This window comes from Ictalurus furcatus, chromosome 14 (assembly GCF_023375685.1).
Source record: "Ictalurus furcatus strain D&B chromosome 14, Billie_1.0, whole genome shotgun sequence".
Classification (NCBI taxonomy): domain Eukaryota; kingdom Metazoa; phylum Chordata; class Actinopteri; order Siluriformes; family Ictaluridae; genus Ictalurus; species Ictalurus furcatus.
In genome coordinates this window covers 15,959,466-15,981,725 of record NC_071268.1, presented here as the reverse complement: position 1 = coordinate 15,981,725, position 22,260 = coordinate 15,959,466, and the positions used below count along the sequence as shown (strand labels likewise).

At 39.7% G+C, this 22,260-nt stretch overlaps 1 protein-coding gene across 2 annotated transcripts in view; it reads right to left on the bottom strand.

The window, feature by feature from the left end:
- ldlrad3 (low density lipoprotein receptor class A domain containing 3) overlaps nt 1-20,441 on the bottom strand; it is a 94,301-nt gene extending 73,860 nt beyond the window's left edge. Inside the window, exon 1 of one of the 2 annotated variants that reach the window (XM_053640827.1) lies at nt 20,035-20,441. In XM_053640827.1, coding sequence (XP_053496802.1) covers nt 20,035-20,086 — 52 coding nt within the window. In that variant the 5' untranslated portion in view covers nt 20,087-20,441. The remainder of the gene's footprint in view (nt 1-20,034) is intronic. The other variant, XM_053640826.1, reaches the window with a different exon arrangement.
- Nucleotides 20,442-22,260: the final 1,819 nt, after the last annotated feature.

The following is a 22,260-nucleotide window of genomic DNA, read 5'->3' as shown; positions in this document are numbered from 1 at the left end:
TGCGGTTTCGGACGCAGCCATGGTAACCAGCGGAGCTGCTGCTGCTGCTTTGGCTCCAATGTCTTCTTGTTGCACAGTGCACCCATCAAAAGTTTCCGAGTGACCACCTGTCGGGCAGCGTGTCAGTACCGGGTTGACCCAGTACTACTGGTACTTCTGAAAATCTGGTACCGTCAACTTTTTTTCTTTTTAGTTCTGACTTGGTACCGAAGTACTGATACTTTTGACGGCCCTATTTGACACCCCATCCTGGGTGTCCCCCTGGGACAGGCTACAGGCTCCAAATGACCCTGTGTAGGGTAAGCTGGATGGACGGACTAATCATTTTTTTTGATAAGGTAATCGTCAACATTAGAGTCAATAACAATAATAACAACAATAATAATAATAATAATAAGATTAACCAGCTAGCTTGTTGCAAAATAACTAATTAACTATCAGCATGCATAATAAAAAAAATTATAAAATGCAAAATAATAGGATGTCCTGGATCAAGTGCTATTTTATAATCTTCTGAATAATAAGGTGGAAGCCATATTGTTAAAATAAAACCAAATTTGCATTTATATCAATGTTTGACATCGTTTCATCACATATATCATCATATTAGCCTTTTTTTTATCTCTTCAATTTGAAATGATCTCTTGCAACATATTATCCAGTTTGCATTTTCTATCCCAGATTTTTTTTCAGTCTTAAATGCACGGTTGTGTTTAAAAGAGGTTGTCTAAACACTATTAAAAATCCCTGTCGTGGATGCTCAAGAAAAATCCGCCAGCCTCGGGGGTATGCACGTTTTTTTTTTTTTTTAATAATCAGAATGAATGAATGAATAATCTGAAATGTTCATAAAGCTAAGCTCATCTGAAAGCTGCAACGAGAATGAATTGATTCAGGTTGGTGAATTATTTAATAATTAAAGCCACAATAATGTGAGAGAAAGTGAGAAAGGGGCTCATTGTTGTTCTGAATGTCATGGAACAAAAAAGAGAGAGCTGGATCAATACAGAGACTCCTGAACAGGCTTTTTCTTTTGTGCTGGGCTCTGAAGGAAAATGAGCTTCTTTTCTAGCAGAAGAGGAATGTAATTTTCCAATTATATTGCATTTAATGGGCCTGCCATCTCAGGACGTTTCACAAGCCCAAAGGCAATCTGAAGGTGAGAGAGAATGTATGGTGTAGTGTGGAGCACGCGCCCCCTGTGCCACGGCAGCAGCTTTCATGCTAGCTGGTGCTAATGAGAGTTATGGCAGGTGACAGGCAGCTCGGGGGCTCGCGTGTTTTAGTGCAGTAAAAGAAAACTAGCAGTGAGAACAAGGAAACATCATTCCTTACGTCAAAAGGAAAACAAGCATCGCACAGCCTTATATCAGCATCACTGCCTGCTGCAATTCAACTTATATAGCGCTTTTAACAATCGACATTGTCACACATTTAAAACTGAATTTATATTCATGCCTAATTAGCAGTATCCGGAGATACAATAAATTGCTGATTACACAGCACATCAATCAAAGTAATCGTTAAAATATGCAAACTCATAACGTAAACTGCACACATATGGTGTGTCCCAGATTCAGTGCAGTCAGATCCAAAAGTCTGGCTGCACCACCAACAGCTGGATTTTATGCATCATGTTGATACTTCATGGAAACATGACTCAAACTGTTTGAGAAATCTGTATAAACTGGAATTCCTGAATATCTTATTTATAAAAAAGTAACATTTTAAAAAGTAACACATGGCTGCTCTTAACAGCATGGCTGCTCTATTAATGAGGGTTAATCTATTAAGGACTAACACGTAATGAAGACTGATGAATGCTCGATTCTGAAGGTGTTTCATTTTCTATAACAGCAGCTCTGACAGGAGGTTTATGTGCTCTCTAATAACAACTTAGACCTGTTACATGGCAGATATTTAACAGATAAAAAAAAATAAACCCTGCAATTTTGATGTGGTGAAGTTTTCTGTGAGGAGAATTTTATTTAGCATATTTGGAAGCAGTCTCCAGTGTCAGTGCTTTGTATGAGTTAGAGGTAAAGCTGTAAAAAAAAAATATCTAACCAAATTAGACATTATGGGATAATTCTTCTGGGTGGGCTTTGTGACACATCAAGCTAAATTTTCTTTTAACTTCAAGTAAAAGAAAAAAAATAGAGGCTGATAAAAAGAGATACAATTCTTTAACTAATAATAATAATAATAATAATAATAATAATAAATTTAGCAAATGATCAACTTTGAGGTGGTAATAGTAATTTCTTTCAGCAGACCACACCACAATGCTGTCATTTTTAACAGCATGCCATGTTGTGTTTTATTTATTACTCATCACTACTGATTTCACTAAACATATTTGGGAACATATTAGTAAGGAAGGATTTTCACTAATACACTATAATCCTGTTTGAGAAATAGAATTGGATTAAATATTATTAGCATTTCATTTCCTGCTTCATCACAGTTCTTTGCAGCAGAGTTCGACATTTTGGCCCTAATGTGCATCAGTATTGCTGTCAATTTCGATTTCCAGTTTTAATGTATTTAGATCACACTTTCAGCAACAGTTTTTACAAAGCAGCTTTATGAACATCCAGATCTAGACTCCTGATGAGTGAGCAATGGCAAGGAAACGCATTAGAAAGAATTCTTGTGTGAAATCAAGACTTCAATTTTATATAGAGAAAAATAACCTGCTCATGTTATTGAGTAGCGCACATCGTAATTATAAGGATGTGCAAACCCATGAACTGCGGGTGATGGGGGGGGGGGGGGTGGGAGAGAAATAACTTTTCTGACTGTACGTGTTATGAAAAGCAAACCATTAAAAGTCCATTTAAAAGGCGACATAAAAGCAGCGCTTTAATTTGGAAAGAAACATAAGACCAGGCATTAGCCTTAACCCACAAACACACCCACAAAACCCACAAAGCCTTTAAGGCTTCTCTGCTCTTACTGTTTGGTCTTGGAAGAAAAGCTGTGTATCGTGAGAGTTGTCATTTTCTGTGCATGATTTGGTGAAACAGTTAAATAGCTTTTGGGGGCACAGAAGCATAGAAGATTAGCAGCAGAAGCAAAGCTGAGGTTTTCTTGCTACACACAGGCTTAAAGCTCTAGACGCCAGTCACACTTGAACCAACTCTGCAAACGTGAATTTTTACACAGATGAGCTGGGCTACAAACCCAGCATACATCAAGCATATATATATATATATAGCACAAATAGTACAAAAAAACAGTTGTTTTTTTTTTTGTTGTTGTTTTTGTTTTTTAAACAAAGGCTAGATTTGTATAAACTAGGTTATGGGGCTATGCTTCAGGGATTGCAGTATTAGGCATTGTTTTCTGCACAATTCTATGCTTTCACTCAGCATGCCATCTTAAGGTCAGAAAGAATGAAAGAAACCCTAAGCTCATCTCTGTGTGAAGTCGGTGGCTTTCATGTTCACTTGAAACCTCATGATGAGTGGAGTAAAGGTCATGACTCCAACGGCATGAATTAAACGTACTAATGGCGTTTTAAAAAAACGAGTACAAACACTCAAGATAGTAAATTAAAAAAGAAAACAAAGCATACATTAGCAGTGTGCTTCTCTGTAGTTCATATTTAAATATCAGCTTTGCCACAAAGACCAGACCAGAAGAAGGAGTGGGCTAAAAGTCTTTAGAAGCCTCCATAAATTATTAAATGTTACAGCTGGCTCCACGCACCCTACGCGAAGGGCATATGTGTGTGTGTGTACGCTCGTGTGTGTGTGTGTGTGTGTGTGTGTGTATGGGAGGAGATGTGTAGAAGTACGAGGATGCATCCAGAAGCTGAAGTGCAACATCTCATCTCAGCAGCTGCTCTCTCAAGGGCAACGCCACGGTCATACATTTAATGTCCTTTTGAGTGAAAGTGAACAAGTAGGAGTTTATTATTTTGTTCATTTGTTGTGTGCAGTCTTTACATTCCCGGAATAGGCAATATATTAATGACTACGCATACAGAAATACTGTCCTCTAATATACTGATAATGGAGCTGCAGAAAACGCCAACGCCACAATGCTTAGTTATTTTCTGTGAACATTATGACCATGAGCTACCAGATGTTCCAGTTTTCTTCAAATATTTTGATACATTTTGGCGCGTGAGGTGAGAGATATGACGAAAATATCATTTCATGATTCTTGAAGACATTTCTACGACACACAATCTCAGTCCATACAGGATTTCAGAGTTTTTTTCTGATTGTTGAGGCTAAAAATGCTTGATTTTGCTGTGGCTTTTTCCCCAAAAAATCTGCAATTTTTTTGTTTGCCTTTTTTGCAGAAAAATACTTAAATCGGTGAAATTCCACGGTCTTTCACGGTGATGCTTGTTGGTAAATGAGACCTTTTAGCTGTACCCGTGTTTGACGAACGTGAATTCAAGAGGGCTTTGATTGAATGTGCGTTGTGGTGACGTCACATGACGCACCTTGGCCCAAATCTGCGGTAATTTAGAAAAATTGCAATCTCCTCTGACTATTGTGGAGTTTGTTTGATTTTAAATCCTGGATGGACTGACTATATGCATCCTGATATATAGGTTTGCTCACAAAATGCCAATACAATACAGTAACTAAAAATGATTTAAGGATTTATATATATAATGTCTACAAAAATATTTAGACTTTTTTTTATACTTTCTATTAATTTTTTTTTTATAACAGTGAAAAGTCCAAAAAAAAAACATCTATAAAATTAACATTTAAAAACTGTAAAGATTAAGTGCAATTATTATTATTATTTACATCAAATCAGCTGCTTCCAGTCTTTTTTATTACAAAAAGATATCTCAGAAAAGCTTACCGTAATATAATTTATCACAGTATTGATATTATATTGTCATATTGCCCAGCCCTAGTGGTATATAATAAAATATATATATATATATATATATATATATATATATTACATTATATTCAAATCAATGCAGGCTGACGCAACCCATATTCAGCAGTTTATATTAACATACAGTCAGAATGCTAATGGTAAAGTCCATATCATGCAGCCCTAGTTCCCACCCCAATGCCACTATAAGTGCCACAACACGTTATATAAAGATTACAGCATCATTTCTAGAATGATTTATGTTTTGTGGTACTCTTCTGGACTCCAATCGAGGCAAAAATGTATTTGATGAAATCACAAGATTGAAAACACATTAAATAAATGTCCATTTCCACATTTATTTATTGCTGTCTCTTGCAGTAAAAGTAACTACGACTGTCCGCAATGTGTGAACACACACAGACACACACACACAGACACACACACAGACAGACACACACAGACAGACACAGACAGACACAGACAGACACACACAGACAGACACATTGTGAGGACGTGGTTATTAAGAATACAGACTTGCTCTCGGGCAAACAGACATAATTGCTGATGAAGCGTTTTCAATAAAGACGGTGATCACCTCTGTACCTTTCAGCACACAACCAAAATCTCCCTAAACTCCCTCCCTGTACTCTTTAATTAAATACAGCTGAGTGAATCGCACGTCTTCGAGCCATCATACAAACCAGATCTGCTGTTTATTTTTTATGAATGAGACAATAGTGAGGCATAATTCATAGTCTCCATCACAATGAGTCATCCAACACAACAGGAAGAGATATGTTAATTAATAACACGATGTACAACCACCAAAAGCTGTTATGGTCATTAACAGAACATCATTTTAAGGTTTCAATTACGACATGACATTGAAGATGAACGAGATGCAGTCAGAGGTCCTATTTTTCTAGTTGCCATAATCTCTGCAAGACCGCAATGTCATCAGTGTGTGAAGGCCACAGGAATGTGTGAAATGTCCTAGTGTGAGGCACAGAGCAAAATGATGTCTAGCACCGGTCCCTAAAGAGGCATTGTACGCATTCACTCAGAAAATTCACTCTGTAAAATCAACTCCAAAATGTCAGGGCTACTGTAAATGAAAGCTACGCAATAATGATAATGAGTCTTTATTGGTCACGTATACATTACAGCATAGTGAAATTCTTTTCTTCGCATACCCCAGCATATTAGGAAGTTGGGGTCAGAGCGCAGGGTCAACCATGATACAGCGCCCCTGGAGCAGAGAGGGTTAAGGGACTTGCTCAAGGGCCCAACAGTGGCAGCTTGGCAGTGCTGGGGCTTGAACCCCCAATCTTCCGATCAGTAACCCAGAGCCTTAACCGCCAAACCACCACTGCCCCCCCACAACAAGATGTTAATATTACAATACACGGCATCACATTTTCTGAAAGTATCGATAGGACATCATCTAACACTGACCATAGGTACTCACAATAATAAGGATGTTAAGATTGTTTAAGAATAAATTTTTTGGTCAAAAATAATTAAAAGAGGCTCCCAAATGGTGCAACAGAAAAGTGTTTATCTTACCATCAGGAGCTCACAAGTTCCGTGACCATTAGGTAGAGGAAGCACAATTGACCGTGCTCTCGGTGTGGGAGGAGTCTCTCTCCCCTGTTAATCACATCACAGTGACACTAACCGATTGTGGGCGTCAGTGAGCTCATGTATGTGGAAGTGGGTAGATAGCATGTTCCTCTGAGTGTTGATCTGCCCTATGACACATCAGTTTGAAAAGATGCATTTAGATGCTTTCACGTGTCTCGGAGGAAGCACGTGTTAGCCTTCACTCCCCCTGGCTGGTTGCTGATGTGTGATAAGGGAAGGCTGGCTTGGAGGTGGGAATTGCCATGTGACCAAATTGGCAAGAAAATTGGGGGAAAAAATTAAAGGCACAGTTTTAAAATGCTTTTTGCACTTCCTGGACTTGTGCAGGGTAACTGGACCCAATCATACCGTCCATACATCTACATCAGCATTTCTCCCACAATGCAGAGCTTCATCAACAAAGTGTCTATGTGGAGTCATATTATTCACTTCACACATATGAGGGGGTGTGGAAACAAAACAACTAAAGATCAGTCCCTCCACAAATTTGCGAGTTTTGCGTTTCGCAGAAATTAATGTAAAATCAAGGAGCTCGCAATTTTTCTAAATTACCGTGGATTTTCAACAGCTTTAGGCCAGGATGTATGATGTGACATTATCACGATTCACCATGTGACCTCATCACAACGTGCATTCAGGCAAAGCTTGTGCGTTGAACATGAGTACAGCTAAAAGATCTCATTTACCAACAAACATCACGGCGAATGACCGTGCAAAACTATCTTGTGCAGTTGCGATTTCACCAATTCAAGTAGTTTTCTGAAAAAAAAAAAAAAGGCCAAAAATTCACAAACTGCATGGCAAAAATTTTGAAAAAAGCTGCAGAAAAATCAAGAATCTTTGGCCACAACAATCACACACAAAAAAAAACCCTCAGTGAAATCCTGTATGAACTGAAAGACAGCTAGAAGTAGAAATATTTCTGTTGCTCAGATTGATGCTCAAATAATGATACTGCACATCTCAAACTGCAACAAAAACAACTTAGTAAAAATGCATCCTGTCCTCTCATTGCAAACCTGTGAAGTCCTGATCGCCTGATCCTGATCTAAACCACACAATTATCTAAATAAGGCATTAAAACTTTCTATATTACACTGGAATTATGTGTGGTAGGTAGAGAAATGATCATGCAAACCCTGCCTGAGAAAAACGATCCATTCTATATCCATGTGTGGCTGTATTAATGAGACTTTTATTTGTGTGTGTGCAGCTGGGATAGAGCGACAGCTGCATTAATTCCACTCCTCCACCTGTGACTGTCAGGAGACAACAGAGGGCTAAATGTCACTCGGGTTTGTTTGCCTTTGTGCTGTGTGGTGACGTGCCATGAGGCAGTGTGACGCCTCAGTAAACACTGCAACACTCCAGCAGCTTGTGTGTGACCCAACAGCCCTGTCTGAAATGCCCTGCATTTCTAGAGCCTGTGTGTGCCTCAGACATTGATGGATGAAGAAGATGCCACTAAATGTGGCTGTCTCTCTCTGATGGAACACAAAGATGAATATGTAGTCATGTCCTGATGTCTTGACCTTGAGTATGGACAAACAAAACTTTCTAGGAGAGCAAAACTCTCTCTCTCTCGCTCTCGCTCTCTCTCTCTCACACAGACATCATGTCCTTCTTTTGATCTCTTTGCTAATTGCAATTTAAATCATTTTGCCATTGAAGTGAAGGTCAGTGGCCTCATACAGGATGAAATGATTGAACGAGATAAATGGGGGCCTTGAATTACATATTGAATTTTATATATAAACACACACACATTAGTGCATTAGTGTAGAAACACACCTTCTTACTTGAACTTCATCCAGTACATTAAACCAGCTGAGTCAAAATAACTCCAAAAGGACAAGCATAAATGCTGTACCGCCATCAACACAGCATGGAAAGCATTTAATTGATTCTTAGACACATTGCAATTCTTTCTTGAATCAATGCATGAAAATCCATAATCTGATTTCTATACAGGTGCATAAATAAACATTTTACCTAAAACAACACAGGCATTTCTGGTAGAAAATAAACTTTAACAGCCAGGGTGTTCACTGCATTCAGATCATAATCACTGAAAAAGTTTTGATATACAAATATACAGGTGACCTTCAAATGCCTTCTGATTCACTCTATATGCTCACTACAAAATGGCGATAGAAGTTACCCAGTGCACTACAGGCCCAAAAGAATGCTGACAGATTCAGTCACAGAAAAGGCAGGGCTGCAATAATAAATCTGAATGTTGTGTTTGAATGAACTGTGATTGAATTGAAATGTGAATACCAGAATATTATAAATTATACGGACGGCAGTAATGGTAACACATTCGACGTAATGTTAGATATGATAATATTCGTTATACTCAATTGTTTATTTTCAGTAAGTGCTTTACCCTGGTCAAAGAGGGTCCAGAGCTAATCCTGGGAACACCGGGTGTGTGGAGGGAATAAAGCCTGGATGGTACGCCAGTCCCTTGTAGGGTACCATACACACACATTCATACCTATGGACAATTTAGCATTGGCAATTTACCTACTGGCACGTTTTCGGTAAAGGAAATTGGAGATGAAGAGGACAACTGATGTACCTTTAAAGCTTTAATCTGCAAAGGTAAACCATATGTACTTTCTCAGGTAAAAGATAGTACTCAACCTTTTGAGATACACAAAGAATCTGCTTGTAATCACATGATGGCATCCTAAATCTAACCACATCAAATTGTGAGGTCCCTAGAGATTTACACCTCTATTAAAATATCTAATAAAATGACAACCTGGTCAAGCTGGCAGTTTACTACACACTACATAAGATTGACCAAATAAACTGGTGAATCAATGTGAATATGTATCCGATTACTCATTTATTAGCATTCCAACCACAGGTAATTCAGGTGTACAAAGCCAGATGCCTCATTAATGATTTCAGCAATATAAAAGCTCCACTGAATAAACCTCTTCTTTCATTCCCACTCCTCCCAAGAAATCACATGACCCCGGGACACTCGGCCCTTTCAGACCTGCTTTGGCAATAACTAGCCAAGTTGTGCTGCAGAAGCATGTATGGGTGTTCAGTTACTACCTCTGTTGCACAGAAGCCACTTAGAATAAAAGCAGAAACCATTGGGATTGTGAGCCTACTTCTCCAAAATGAATTTTCAATTTATCTGATAGTAAATTAAAGGTCAGCAGCCTCATTAAGGTTGATGAGATTAACTGAGGTGAATGACAGCCAATAAACTTTATAAACTTTATCCAATACATGTGCCTAAGTGTTTACGGCAGTTGCAGATTATCACTAGTTTAGACATCCCCATGGCGCATTTGACAGTTATTGCACACTTTCCTGGCCATGAGCGTCAGACTCTTGAAGGGTGCAATTTCTCTGACTCCTCATACTTCCATGTATATACACATACCGAGTCAAATGCCTCAAACAGGCAATCAAACCTTTAAACACAGTGACAGAGCAAGATTTACTTGGGCCACTGGATTGAAAAAGGTTCATAGCTTTGATTGAAGAGGTTAGGGGTGAGTAAAGGCAATGCTTTATGGTTACTTGGTTTAAATGTCAGTCACATGGCTTTTTCCTGTAAAAAGCCTTTCCTGGCCATGTTTAAAGAAAAAAAAAAAGAGCTCTCAAGTGGGGTTTAGTACAAGCACTTGCTCTGTTATTGTGAGACTGGAATCCATGGCTGGGAGACCATAAAAAGCATGAAAGTAAACAGGCCCTGCTCTCTGGGTGGTTAGGAAGGGATTCTTCACCCCCTTGTCAAACAGTGATACTAGTCAGTTGTAGACATGTTAGCTCATCTATACAGAGGAAGGCACTTAGCACGCTTCTCTGTATGTGTGCAGTTGCTCTATGATCGAATTTGAGAAGGTGTAAGAATCCTGCGTCTCAGTGGAAACTTGTCATCCCTCAAACTCTCAGACTGGTAGCTGCTGTGTGATCAGGTAAGAATTAAATTAGGAGAAAATAGAGTAGAAAACTGGTAACATTTGGTGAATATGTGGAGAATCATTTCTCAAATTAGTTTGTGTGTGTGAGATGGAGGAGGGAATGATCAGTGACATCACACTGTAATCAGTCACAGGCCTCTCTCTCCTAATAAAGGGAGGTATTTCATCATCATGGTGAAAAGCTCTAATTGTAGGACTCCGATGCCACATAACAGTCTCTGCAAGGATGCTGTTGTTTTTTTTTTGTTTTTTTTTGCATGCTACAGTTATACTTGCCTGTGTTAAACCACTAGAAATACATCACTTCAAATGCATTGACCATTTTTACTCTTCAGATTCAGGTTAAAGTCTTACTGGACCATAGATAATTCTTCAATTCTTCACCCATTTTTGCCCTCTTTCAATACAAATTCATGGAAATCATTTGAGCTCTGAGTATCCAGACACACCTGCCTCTTCTTACACGTCTGTCAGGGATGTTCCACTTACCATTTAGCCCGGATGTCACATTTGTATGGCGGAAAATGGAGAGACAAGCATTTTAGACGAGTGCTGGAGGGAATTGCTCGCTTGGCGCAAGGTATGCCTCATTTCTCTTCACTACTGCCATTACGCCATCTGTCCTAACAGATAGGGAGTGGAGGAATGGAGGGAGGGGCTCTGACAGAGACGCACGACTCGAACCCTTTATACGGGCCTGGTCTCTGGCACCATCTTAAATGAAAATAAATGGAGCTGCAGCCCAAAAACATCACCTATGGCAGGATTACATCTACAGCTTTTCCTCTTTTGCTCACTAGCTGCTTGAGAAACTGTTTGAATCTATTACAGCTCATTAGTGGTCGGAATAAGGATCATTTCCACCACAAAATGTCTCAAAGGAATATTCTGGTGATGGAAAACTGTGTAGATCTTTCACTTTATATACACTGCATCAGTTATTTATATCCAGCTTTGTAATGTGGATGATTAGAGTGATTTGTTCTGTCCTAATTTGATTAGCCTGGGCTGGGCTGCAAACAAAGTGTCGTGAGTAATATCTCATCCCTCATTTAAACATTAAATAAAAGATGTGCTTTATTGCTCATGCAAAAAACATGTGCCTAGATTCCCTCCCACACCAGCTGTAATGTTTTATTAGATGTATAGCACGCTGAATGCCAATACCATTTAGAACATGTCTGCTGACTCTCATTGTAGGGAAACACCCAATTAACCCGTCTCCCTGTCCTTATATAGCCATGATTCATATTTATCCAGTACCATTAGCTGAATATCTCTGCAGAGAACAGCTACAGTCCATTACAAACATGGCTCCTGGAAGGTTTAAGCCATTCAGTGCATCAAAGAGGAATTCTACCAAGTAATATTTTTTTCTGAATTTAAGTTACTACATTTTTTAGAATTATCACAAATTTTAGAACGTCATAAAACATCTAGAGGACACCTGCAGCTTTACTGCTGTTTTTGGAAAAAAAAATCTCTGCTTTGAAGATGTTGGTGCTCCAAACACAAACACAGTGGGAGATAGGGGAGACTATGCCACCCCCTACCCCTTGACAATGTGGCAAATTTTGCCCTCCTGGACTCCCAGCCATGGATGGCTGTGGCATTGCTGGGAATCAAACTCATGATCTCCGGACAAAAGCTTTTCTGTTGCGCACTCAGGAGCTGGAATTCCCCTTTAAAAAAAGCGCAACGTGGCAGTCTCAAACCATAACTGTCTTGCGTTGATAAGTCAATTAGAAATGTTGATACGTCACATTCAAATCTGGTTCCACAATCAATACCATCAACTAATTAGTGCGGGTAGAATAAAGCTTTCCAATTCACAGAGTGTGAAAGTAACGATGAACAACTGAGAAAGTCAATGAGCAGATTGATGATGATTTTGATTTGTATCAGGCTCGGGGTGCCAACATGACTGGCATTAAAACAATTAAGACCAGCTTTACATTTGATTTTTATCTCACAACGCCCACTCTGTGACGAGCAGACAGGATTAGGACTTTTGCTTCAGGAAAACGGGGCGTGCTTTGTATTCCCTGGTTTGCTTTCAAGAGGAGATTACAATGTTCTGAGACATGAGCAGCTGACATGGCGATGCTGGTAGCACTCATCCGGTAACAGTTTGGTGCTTCCACTAGCAGTAGCTGGATATATCCAAGGAATATCACATCAAGCAGTCATGTATAACAACTCTATGTGCTAGAAACCTGTAAAACCGACCCAGAAACTATGATGAACAACTATAACAGACACCTGACCATCACATCCCTATGTGGGCCTTCCCCAAGCTGCTGCCACAAAGTTGGAAGATTCGAAGACTCGAGATTCACCAAGGTTGGAGTGGAGGAACTTGAGTGGCCTGAACCGAGCCACGACTCCAATCCCACTGAAGAGCTTTGGGATGAACTGGAATGCTGACTGCACCCTCCTCACCCATCATCAGCTCCTGACCTCACTAATGCTCTCGTGGCTGAATAAGCACATCCTCACATCCATGCAACACCATCTAGTGGAAAGCCTTCCCAGAAGAATGGAGATAATTATAACAGTAAAGGGGGATTAAAGCTGAAATGTGATGTCCAAAAAACACATAGGGGTGTGATGGTCAGATGTCCACAAACTTTTCAATCTAAGGCCAACAAATGTCTGGATATACATTATTTGGTCCCCGGTCCAGCAATGAAATGTATTATACAGAGTGTATTTAAGACTAAAGTCCTCCACTCACCACATGATGAGTACACTGACAAACTACAGCACATTTGCCAGAGATTTGATCTGCCTGATTAACTCTGCTCATAATTTGCAGTATGTGGAGCAGGAGAGCAGTTTCTGATTTTTTTTTTCATGCACACACGTGGTGCAACACCACAAAGTGAGCAAGTGCTGACAGGGGTAACAGCAGGAAACCCAGTTTTTTGGCACTGTTCACTACCCACTCTCCTACACTATATCTGCAGTATTAGCACACTTTGCTTAAGACAAATGATAAATACGAAAGGAGAGAGAAATAGAAAGAAGTTCAATAGATCCACTAACTTTCTATAAAAAGCATTTGCAGGGTAACAGAGATGGATGAACAATCCCGATCCTCCCACACACACACTGCTGCTTGCTACTGCTGGGAAAACAGCTTTGTCCATATCCCAAGCTCAACCCCACAAACAGCGCTACGACTAAAGTAGGAAGATGACTGCTGTGTCTCGTAGAAAAGCCCACTATATTTCACTTCCAGCCAAGGCATGCTACAATCCCACATTTATTCACATTATTCTTATGAGGAAGTAAGAGGCCCGGTCCGTTCTCTCTACGCTTTTCATGTGGCTGACACACACAGCTGGACTCAAATCAGCATGCACAGCTTAAAGGCTCAGTGATTTCTGAGAAAAGCTGAAATACATAAATGTCCTTTTAGAATGTCAAAACAACAATAAGAGAGTCAGCGCTGCCAAAACAGAGCTCATCTCTCAGAACGTGTAAAATTAATAGCAAAGTCAATACAGTGTGTATGTTCAGGGTCACAGATATGGGCATTTTCACGGAGCTGCTGCGACAGTGCAAAGACGATCTCTCTCATGATACACAGCTCTCAGTCTCTGTGCATCTCACACGCAGAGAAAACTGAACCGTCCAATGAATCTGGAATCTGAATCTTAGCTTTGGCAGAAGCCTTCACATGGTGTTTTACAATGATTTACTGGTACAGTCTGTGATTTCGGTAAAACCCAAAATCCAAACAAATGTCCAAACAATGTCCAGATGCTACTACAAGAGTGGGAGATTTCTGAATTGACATGCAACATGATTGAAAGGCAACAAGAGGCACGTCCAGTGTCCTGATTGGTTTGGTGTTGGTGGGCCACACCATTTGGTTTTCCTCTCCTTCTTACAGAACCTGAGGAACTACAAAGAGTTGAGTTTTTGCTCTGAGCAGATATTTTATTGAATCTGCCAGAAGGTGTGGAGAACTTCAAAAAACATTGCAAAAATGTTGACTTGAAATTTCTGACCATACCTGTAAGAGTGCTCTCAAATATGCAGCATTAATGTAACAATGTGGTTTGTTTTGACAGATGGGAACACAGCAATCACACTTGGACCAAAACAACTGATCTGAGAGTCTGAGTCTTAGCCAGGTCTTGTTCTGGTTCTAAATGAATTCTAGGGTGGTTTGATTGCAGCGAGAAAGCGATTCAACCCTGAATCAACTCAACTGCGTAAAGTGAACCAAAATTGCCATGTACTATGGGATGCAGGCAGCATTTTTTGTAGATGCAAGCTGCTAAACTGACCCGTGAGGTGCAACATTTAGTGTTGGCTCTGTATTCTCCGTGATTGGGTGATTTTTTCTGATTCCTAACCACAGTTGGCAAAGGTTGGTTGACCTTTTTCTGAAAAATGAATGGAAGAGTTTTACAACTACAGTTTCAGCCTTAAACATTCCTGATTCAAACACAGACTGATAGGTGTAAAAATACCCTATCAGTAAGCTCGGTATTTAAACTAAACAGTATTTAGGAGTCCCATTAAAACTCCAAAAAGCAGATAAGGGCAACATCTTCAAACTGATTAAAGCCTTTTCAACATAGGGTGTGTGAATCATGTAGACATTCTTGAGTTTGAGACCGTTAGTGTTGTTCTACAGTGTGCTGGTTCGATTTCAGACACATCCGCCAACCTTAAGGGCCTGCCCTTTTAAGCTCACCTCACAGTGCAGCTATGGTCAATACAAATTCAATAAGCATACATTTTCTACTTTCAGATCTCTGCCTTAATTGCATCTCCTTGTCCTTGACTCTATGGATTAATGCAACACATCAATGACACATTAATATACATTACAAGAGTTCAGGCTCTGCTGGGATTGAAGTTGGATGAAGATTTTATCGCTTCTTGTCAGCTTTCACTGGAGCACTAATTTTTATTTTTTTCCTCTGCAGATATCATTCTTTACAGAACAAAGGCTGAGACATTTAAGAAAAGGAGGTGTTTTGGTGCTGCAGTGCAGTTATAAATAAATATAATGGTTACCCTGTGCATGAATAACCTCGTCAATAATCCAGGCACAGCGAGACTCTACATGGCATATAAGCAATAAGAACGCAGCAATAAGCAATCTACTGAATAATCCTATTATAGTTAGGACAACAGACTACACATTTTCTTACCACATTCGTTTGTCCCAAGTGGAGTTTGTTAGCCTGGATATAACAATATTAAATAATATAAAGTAATAAAGTCTCCATATACCCATATATCAAATCGGCTGTTCCCTTGGTGGTAGAGTTTGAAAGGTGAGTCAAGCGAGTTATGTTGCTGAATGGGGAATTTCTCATTCTAGGTATTAACTTTGTTCAACTCATCATGCAGGTACATTGCTGAGGGCAAAAATAACGTCGCCTTATTAATACCAAAAGAACAAAAGTTTCCGACAAGGGTCAATTCAATCTTTCCAATTTGCAAGTCTGAGCACTGAGTGTGCACATTTGATACAACGCAGCACACCAACTTCAACAGAGAATACAATGCACAGAGATTTACTTTCTCAATAAAAACAATATACGGCTGACACTTGAAGATTAGATCACCTCGTACTGTTGTAACTGTTGTGACCGTTAAAATGGCTAAGGCGTTTAGAACGTGGTGTTTTTAGGGAACATGGCTGGGAAACTGTAATGAGAGGCATTGCACTCTTCAAATTGAAATGCTAATACGAGCTCCGAGCAAGCATCAATTGCAAAATGACTCTGGGCTCATTTTCAAAGAGAGGAGTGCAAACATTGGCATCCTTTAAAAGCTATTAGACAAGTTCAGAGTCTTTGAACAGGCATGAAACATCAAACCGATTACCTTAAGGTCAGAAATGTATTTTGACTGAACAAAAATGCTCTTCACTCCTTTTGTCACTGGTGATAATTACTGTGTCCTAGAGGCAAATTGAACCCTTACACCATACCGCATACTATTGTTCAGGAATTTACTCTGCAAAGCTTTTTCTTTTTAACGTGAGAGTTCTGTTAAAACTACAGATTACTTTCATCTGGTGTTCAAACAGAAATGACATTCCACAGAAATGGCCTGAATATAGACAACTACGCTTCTTTGAGGCAAATGGCTTAGTAAATATTAAGGGGAATATGTGCCGGAATGTGTTACAGTGCTAACCCGGATAAATTTCAGCTCTGTCAAGACAAGGGGTTTGGATATCACTCTCCAACCATGCTGATCGGACCCAATCAGACACCACTCCAATCGATTCCAGACATCACTGAAACGGGAAACCAAGATGGCTGATCTTCTACAATTATGGCCTACTTTTCTCTCAGTCAATAATGCACTATACATTTTTAATGAAATACATCACTATGATGGCTGAACTGGAGAAAATTTAAAAACACGCAATGAAAAGATTCTTCTTTGTATGGACGGTCTAAAGTTATTGTATCTTCACATCCTGATTACCATAATATATCTGTATGGATTTTTTTCTTTCTTTTTTTACAATTTAATTAGCATATCAAATACATCTTGCAGCCTTTGGTATACAATTACACCATGGGAAATATAGCTCGATTCAGGTCCAATGTTGCAGAGCATGCACCTATGATGACATAGGACACCTATGCAACATGATGACAAAGATTTTCCATGTCACAAAAAGTGTACACTTAGGCCACGTGGTCAAACCTGGCAAGCTTAACTCTGACATGATTCATAATCCATCCATCCATTTTCTATACTGCTTATCCTACACAGGTTCTCAGGAAGCCTGGAGCCAGGGAACTCGGGGCACAAGGCGGGGGACACCCTGAACGGGCTGCCAACCCAACACAGGGCACAATCACACACACACGCAACACGGACAATCTGGAAATGCCAGTCACTTTGGACCGGGGGAGGAAACCAGAGCACCAGAGCACCCAGAGGCAACCCCCAAAGCAGGGGAAGACACACAGAGTGCAAAGGCAGGATTCGAACCCCCAACCCAGGAGGTGCGAGGCAAATGTGCTAACCACTAAGCCAATAGCTCCTTAATATAGCTCCTAAATATAGCTCCTAAATGATCTCAGGATTAACTGACAGAAGTGTGGAAATGGCCTTGCACAGAAGGAATAAACTGAGCCACTGTAACAGAGGATCTGGAGTCCTACTTAGCACTGTTTATAATTAGAATCTCATAAATCTCATAATTCTCATAATAAAATGTTACACATGTATGACATGTAACATACTAAACAGACTAGACACTTACACAGACTATTTAACAAATATTGAAGAAAATAGACAATTAACTAAGAGAAAGTTTAAATAAAAATAGAATAATATAATAAAAATTATGTATAAAGAAGCAACTGTGACAAAAAGATGAAGAAGTAAAACTATATACATGAGGGTCTGAGGAAACAGAATAATATAACTAGATCCAGATCTAAAAGTATGTTCACACATGCAGCGATTTTATCACTGCAAGTCACCAGCAGGCGTTCCTACTACTGGCATTTTATTTTAAATCCACCACACAAGTCATCATGAATAAGCTGATACTACAGAAACAATAATGTATTAGAATGAGAGCATTAATTTAAACCTGTGATTTGCCTTGCAGCCGGAACTACTTTCAGAGATGCTGCTATAGAAAATTAATCAACACTTTTTGACCAATCAGAATCCAGAATTCAACAGGACTGTGGTGTGTTTTAACCCCATCTTGTTCCCTGTTCATGTTTATATTTGTAAATGTCGCTGAACTTTTCATATTTGTTTTACAGCAGCACCACTGTTCTTCTGGCACTGTATTAGTAAATATTGTGATACATAGCACACAATGTCAAAATGCCTACAAATATCACAATTTGATATATTAAAATCATATTGTGATATTTGCAGGTAGTTTACTAACACAGTGCACAGATGTGCATCTAAAAAAAAAACCCAGAATATCGTGGAAAAGTTTTTTCCCCCTGTAATTTAATTCAAAAAGTGGAACTTTCATAAATACTAGATTCATTACACATAAAGTGAAATAAAATCCAGTATCTCAAAATATTAGAATAAAGAATTTATAATACAGAAATGTCGACCTTCTGAAAAGTATGTTAACTTTTGCACTCAACACTTGGTCGGGGCTTTAATCCTTTTGCATGAATTACTGCATCAATGAAGTGTGGCATGGAGGCAATCAGCCTGTGGCACGGCTGAGGTGTTCTGGAAGCCCAGGTTGCTTTGATAGCGGCCTTCAGCTCGTCTGTATTGTTGGGTCTGGTGTCTCTCATAGATTCTCTATGGGGTTCAGGTCAGGCGAGTTGGCTGGTCACTCAAGCACAGTAATACCATGATCAGAAAACCAGTTACTAGTAGTTTTGCACTGTGGGCAGGTGCCAAGTCCTGCTGGAAAAGGAAATCAGCATCTCCATAAAGCTGGTCAGCAGATGGAAACATGAAGTGCTCTAAAATCTCCTGTTAGACACTGCATTGACTCTTGACTTGAGAAAACACAGTGGATCAACACCAGCAGATGACATGACGCCCCAAATCATCACTGACTGTGGAAACTTCACACTGGACTTAAAGCAACTTGGATTCTGCTCTCTCCACTCTTCCTCCAGACTCTGGGACCTTGATTTCCAAATGATTGTGGTTGTGTGTACTGAACCAGACAGAGATTAAAGACTCAGGAAACCTTTCCAGGTGTTTTGAGTTAATTATCTGATTAGCGCTCTTCTCAGGTCGACATTTCTGTATTATAAATTCTTTATTCTAATATTTTGAGATACTGGATTGTTGATTTCCATGAGCTGTAAGACATAATCATCAAGATTAAACCAAAAAAAAAGGCTTGAAATATTCCACTTTGTGTAATGAATCTACAATATATGAAAGTTCCACTTTTTGAATTAAACTGCAGAAACAATTTTACTTTCCCACAGTGTTCAAATTTTCTGAGACACACCGATATACACACATATACACACATTAACCCTTCCCTAGCTTGAGCCATATTTCTTCATGGATAGGATATTAGTACTGCTAGCCTACATGTCAACATATCTTATATATATTATATTTATATATATTTATATTTATATATATATATATATATATAATATATATATATACACACACACACACACACACATACACACACATACACACACACACACAGTATACACAACGGCGTATTGCAAAACAAGTCAACATTTTGTTCAAGTGTAAACTTTAAATTCCCGAAAACGTGTCGGCGACATACAGAGGACCAGAACACGTATCCCGTTCACGCCGCTTCATCAGTGGCTTCTTCAACAGCTTATTTCCTCAGAAGTAGTGAAACAGTAACATTCCGCCACCTTCACTAACGCTAGCTACTGTTCCACACACTCGCACTGTGAAGTGGGTTTTAACGATACGCGGTGTGGAAGTTAGGAACATTAAACGCAACAGAAGTGCAGCAGCAGTGCAGAAGTGTGCAGTCATTAAGTGACACTTTTCTCGCGACAGTGCAGAAGTTTTGTCGCTACGGCGCGTTTAAAGCCCGTGTGGCCTGCGTCGCGTTACCGCTGAAACTCACCGACCGAGCTGGTGCCCGTTCCCGACCCGAGCAGGAGGTACCAGACCCACATCCTACTTTCTGTTCCGGCCGGCCCGTGCTTCACCCCTCCGCGGGCCAAACACCTCGGGGTGGTTTTTAAAAGTTCCTCGGTTTCCAACAGTGTCTCGGATATTCGCGGGTATTGCAGTTTCTTCGTTTTTTCCCCGTGAAGGGTAAGTTTAGTTCAGCGGGTAGGAGGGGGCTGTCTCAGTGCCCAGCCGCGCGAGCAGGGCCGGAGACAGGGGGCGCGGGGTGGAACCGGGAGTGGGAGGAGCTTAGGGAAAGGGACTGGGTGGTGAGATCGGATTCCCATCATAGAGTCATACAGCATCTAATATACATACAGATATACATTATCTATCTATATATCTATCTATCTATCTCTCTCTCTATATATATATAGGTCTCTCTCTCTCTCGCGCTCTCTCTCTCTCTCTCTATCTATCTATCCAGGTCTCTCTCTATCTATCTATCTATCTATCTATATAGGTCTGTCTCTCTCTCTCTCTCTATCTAGGGCTCTCTCTCTCTCTCTCTATCTATCTATCCAGGTCTCTCTCTCTCTCTCTCTCTCTCTCTCTCTATCTATCTATCCAGGTCTCTCTCTATCTATCTATCTATCTATCTATATAGGTCTGTCTCTCTCTCTCTCTCTATCTAGAGCTCTCTCTCTCTCTATCTATCTATCTATCTATCTAGGTCTCTCTCTCTCTCTCTCTAGGTCTCTCTCTCTCTCTCTCTAGGTCTCTCTCTCTCTCTCTATCTATCTATCCAGGTCTCTCTCTCTCTCTCTATCTATCTAGGTCTCTCTCTCTCTCTCTCTCTCTCTCTCTCTCTCTATCTATCTATCTAGGTCTCTCTCTATCTCTCTCTCTCTATCTATCTATCTATCTATCTATCCAGGTCTCTCTCTCTCTCTCTCTCTCTCTCTATCTATCTATCTATCTATCTATCTATCTAGGTCTCTCTCTCTCTCTCTCTATCTATCTATCTAGGTCTCTCTCTCTCTCTCTCTCTCTCTCTATCTACCTATCTATCTATCCAGGTCTCTCTCTCTCTCTCTCTCTCTCTCTCTCTAGGTCTCTCTCTCTCTCTATCTATCTATCTATCCAGGTCTCTCTCTCTCTCTCTCTCTCTATCTATCTATCTATCTATCTAGGTCTCTCTCTCTCTCTCTCTCTATCTATCTATCTAGGTCTCTCTCTCTCTCTCTCTATCTATCTATCTAGGTCTCTATCTCTCTCTCTCTCTATCTATCTATCTATCCAGGTCTCTCTCTCTCTCTCTCTCTCTCTCTCTCTCTCTCTCTCTCTCTATATATATATATATATATATATATATATATATATATATGTATGTATGTATGTATGTATGTATATGTGAAACTCTACACAAACAAGATTGACATGGGGGCCATGGAACTGTAAGGTTCCAACGCTACACACTGCACCAGCATGCCATCCTTCCTCAGTTAATTCCTCAATTAAAATGTATTCCTTCATACATAATAGTTTACACAAGTATCCATCATTATTATTGTTATAATTATTATAAGATGAATATTAATATATTATCCAGATATCATGATTGTGCTGGAAATATTACATGGTACTGTGGCCTACATACAGTGGCAAGAAAAAGTATGTGGTGTCCTACCATAGATACCCTGCTTGTTCAATGTTTTACGTATTGTAGACTCATGAACAGAGATGTTAGCCAGTTCCAATGATGCCTTCAACTCATAGGTTGTCATACAGGGTTGTTTCTTTACCTCATTAATGAGTCTTTGTTGTGCTCTTGGTGTCAGTTTGACTGGGTGCCCAATTCTTGGTGGAGTAGCAACAGTCCCGAAGTGTCTCCATTTGTAAAATGTTTGCCTAACTGTAGACTGGTGAATTTCTAAAGTCTTTGAAACCACTTTGTGACCCTTGCCAGCTTTATGTAAATCAACAATTCTTGATCATAGATCCTCTGAAAGCTCTTTTTGGCGAGGCATGGCTCACGTAAGCATGTGCTTCTTGTGCAGAGCAAACTCCAAAAGTTTGAGGGGTTTTTATCAGTCAAAGTAGCTGTAGTCCACAGCTCCAAACTCATTTTCTTAACGAGACTCCAGGTGTGCAAAAAAAAAAAAAAAAAAAAAAAAAAAAAGGTTTTTTTGAGGTCATTAACTCAGGGGTTCACATACTTTTTCCACAAGCACTATGA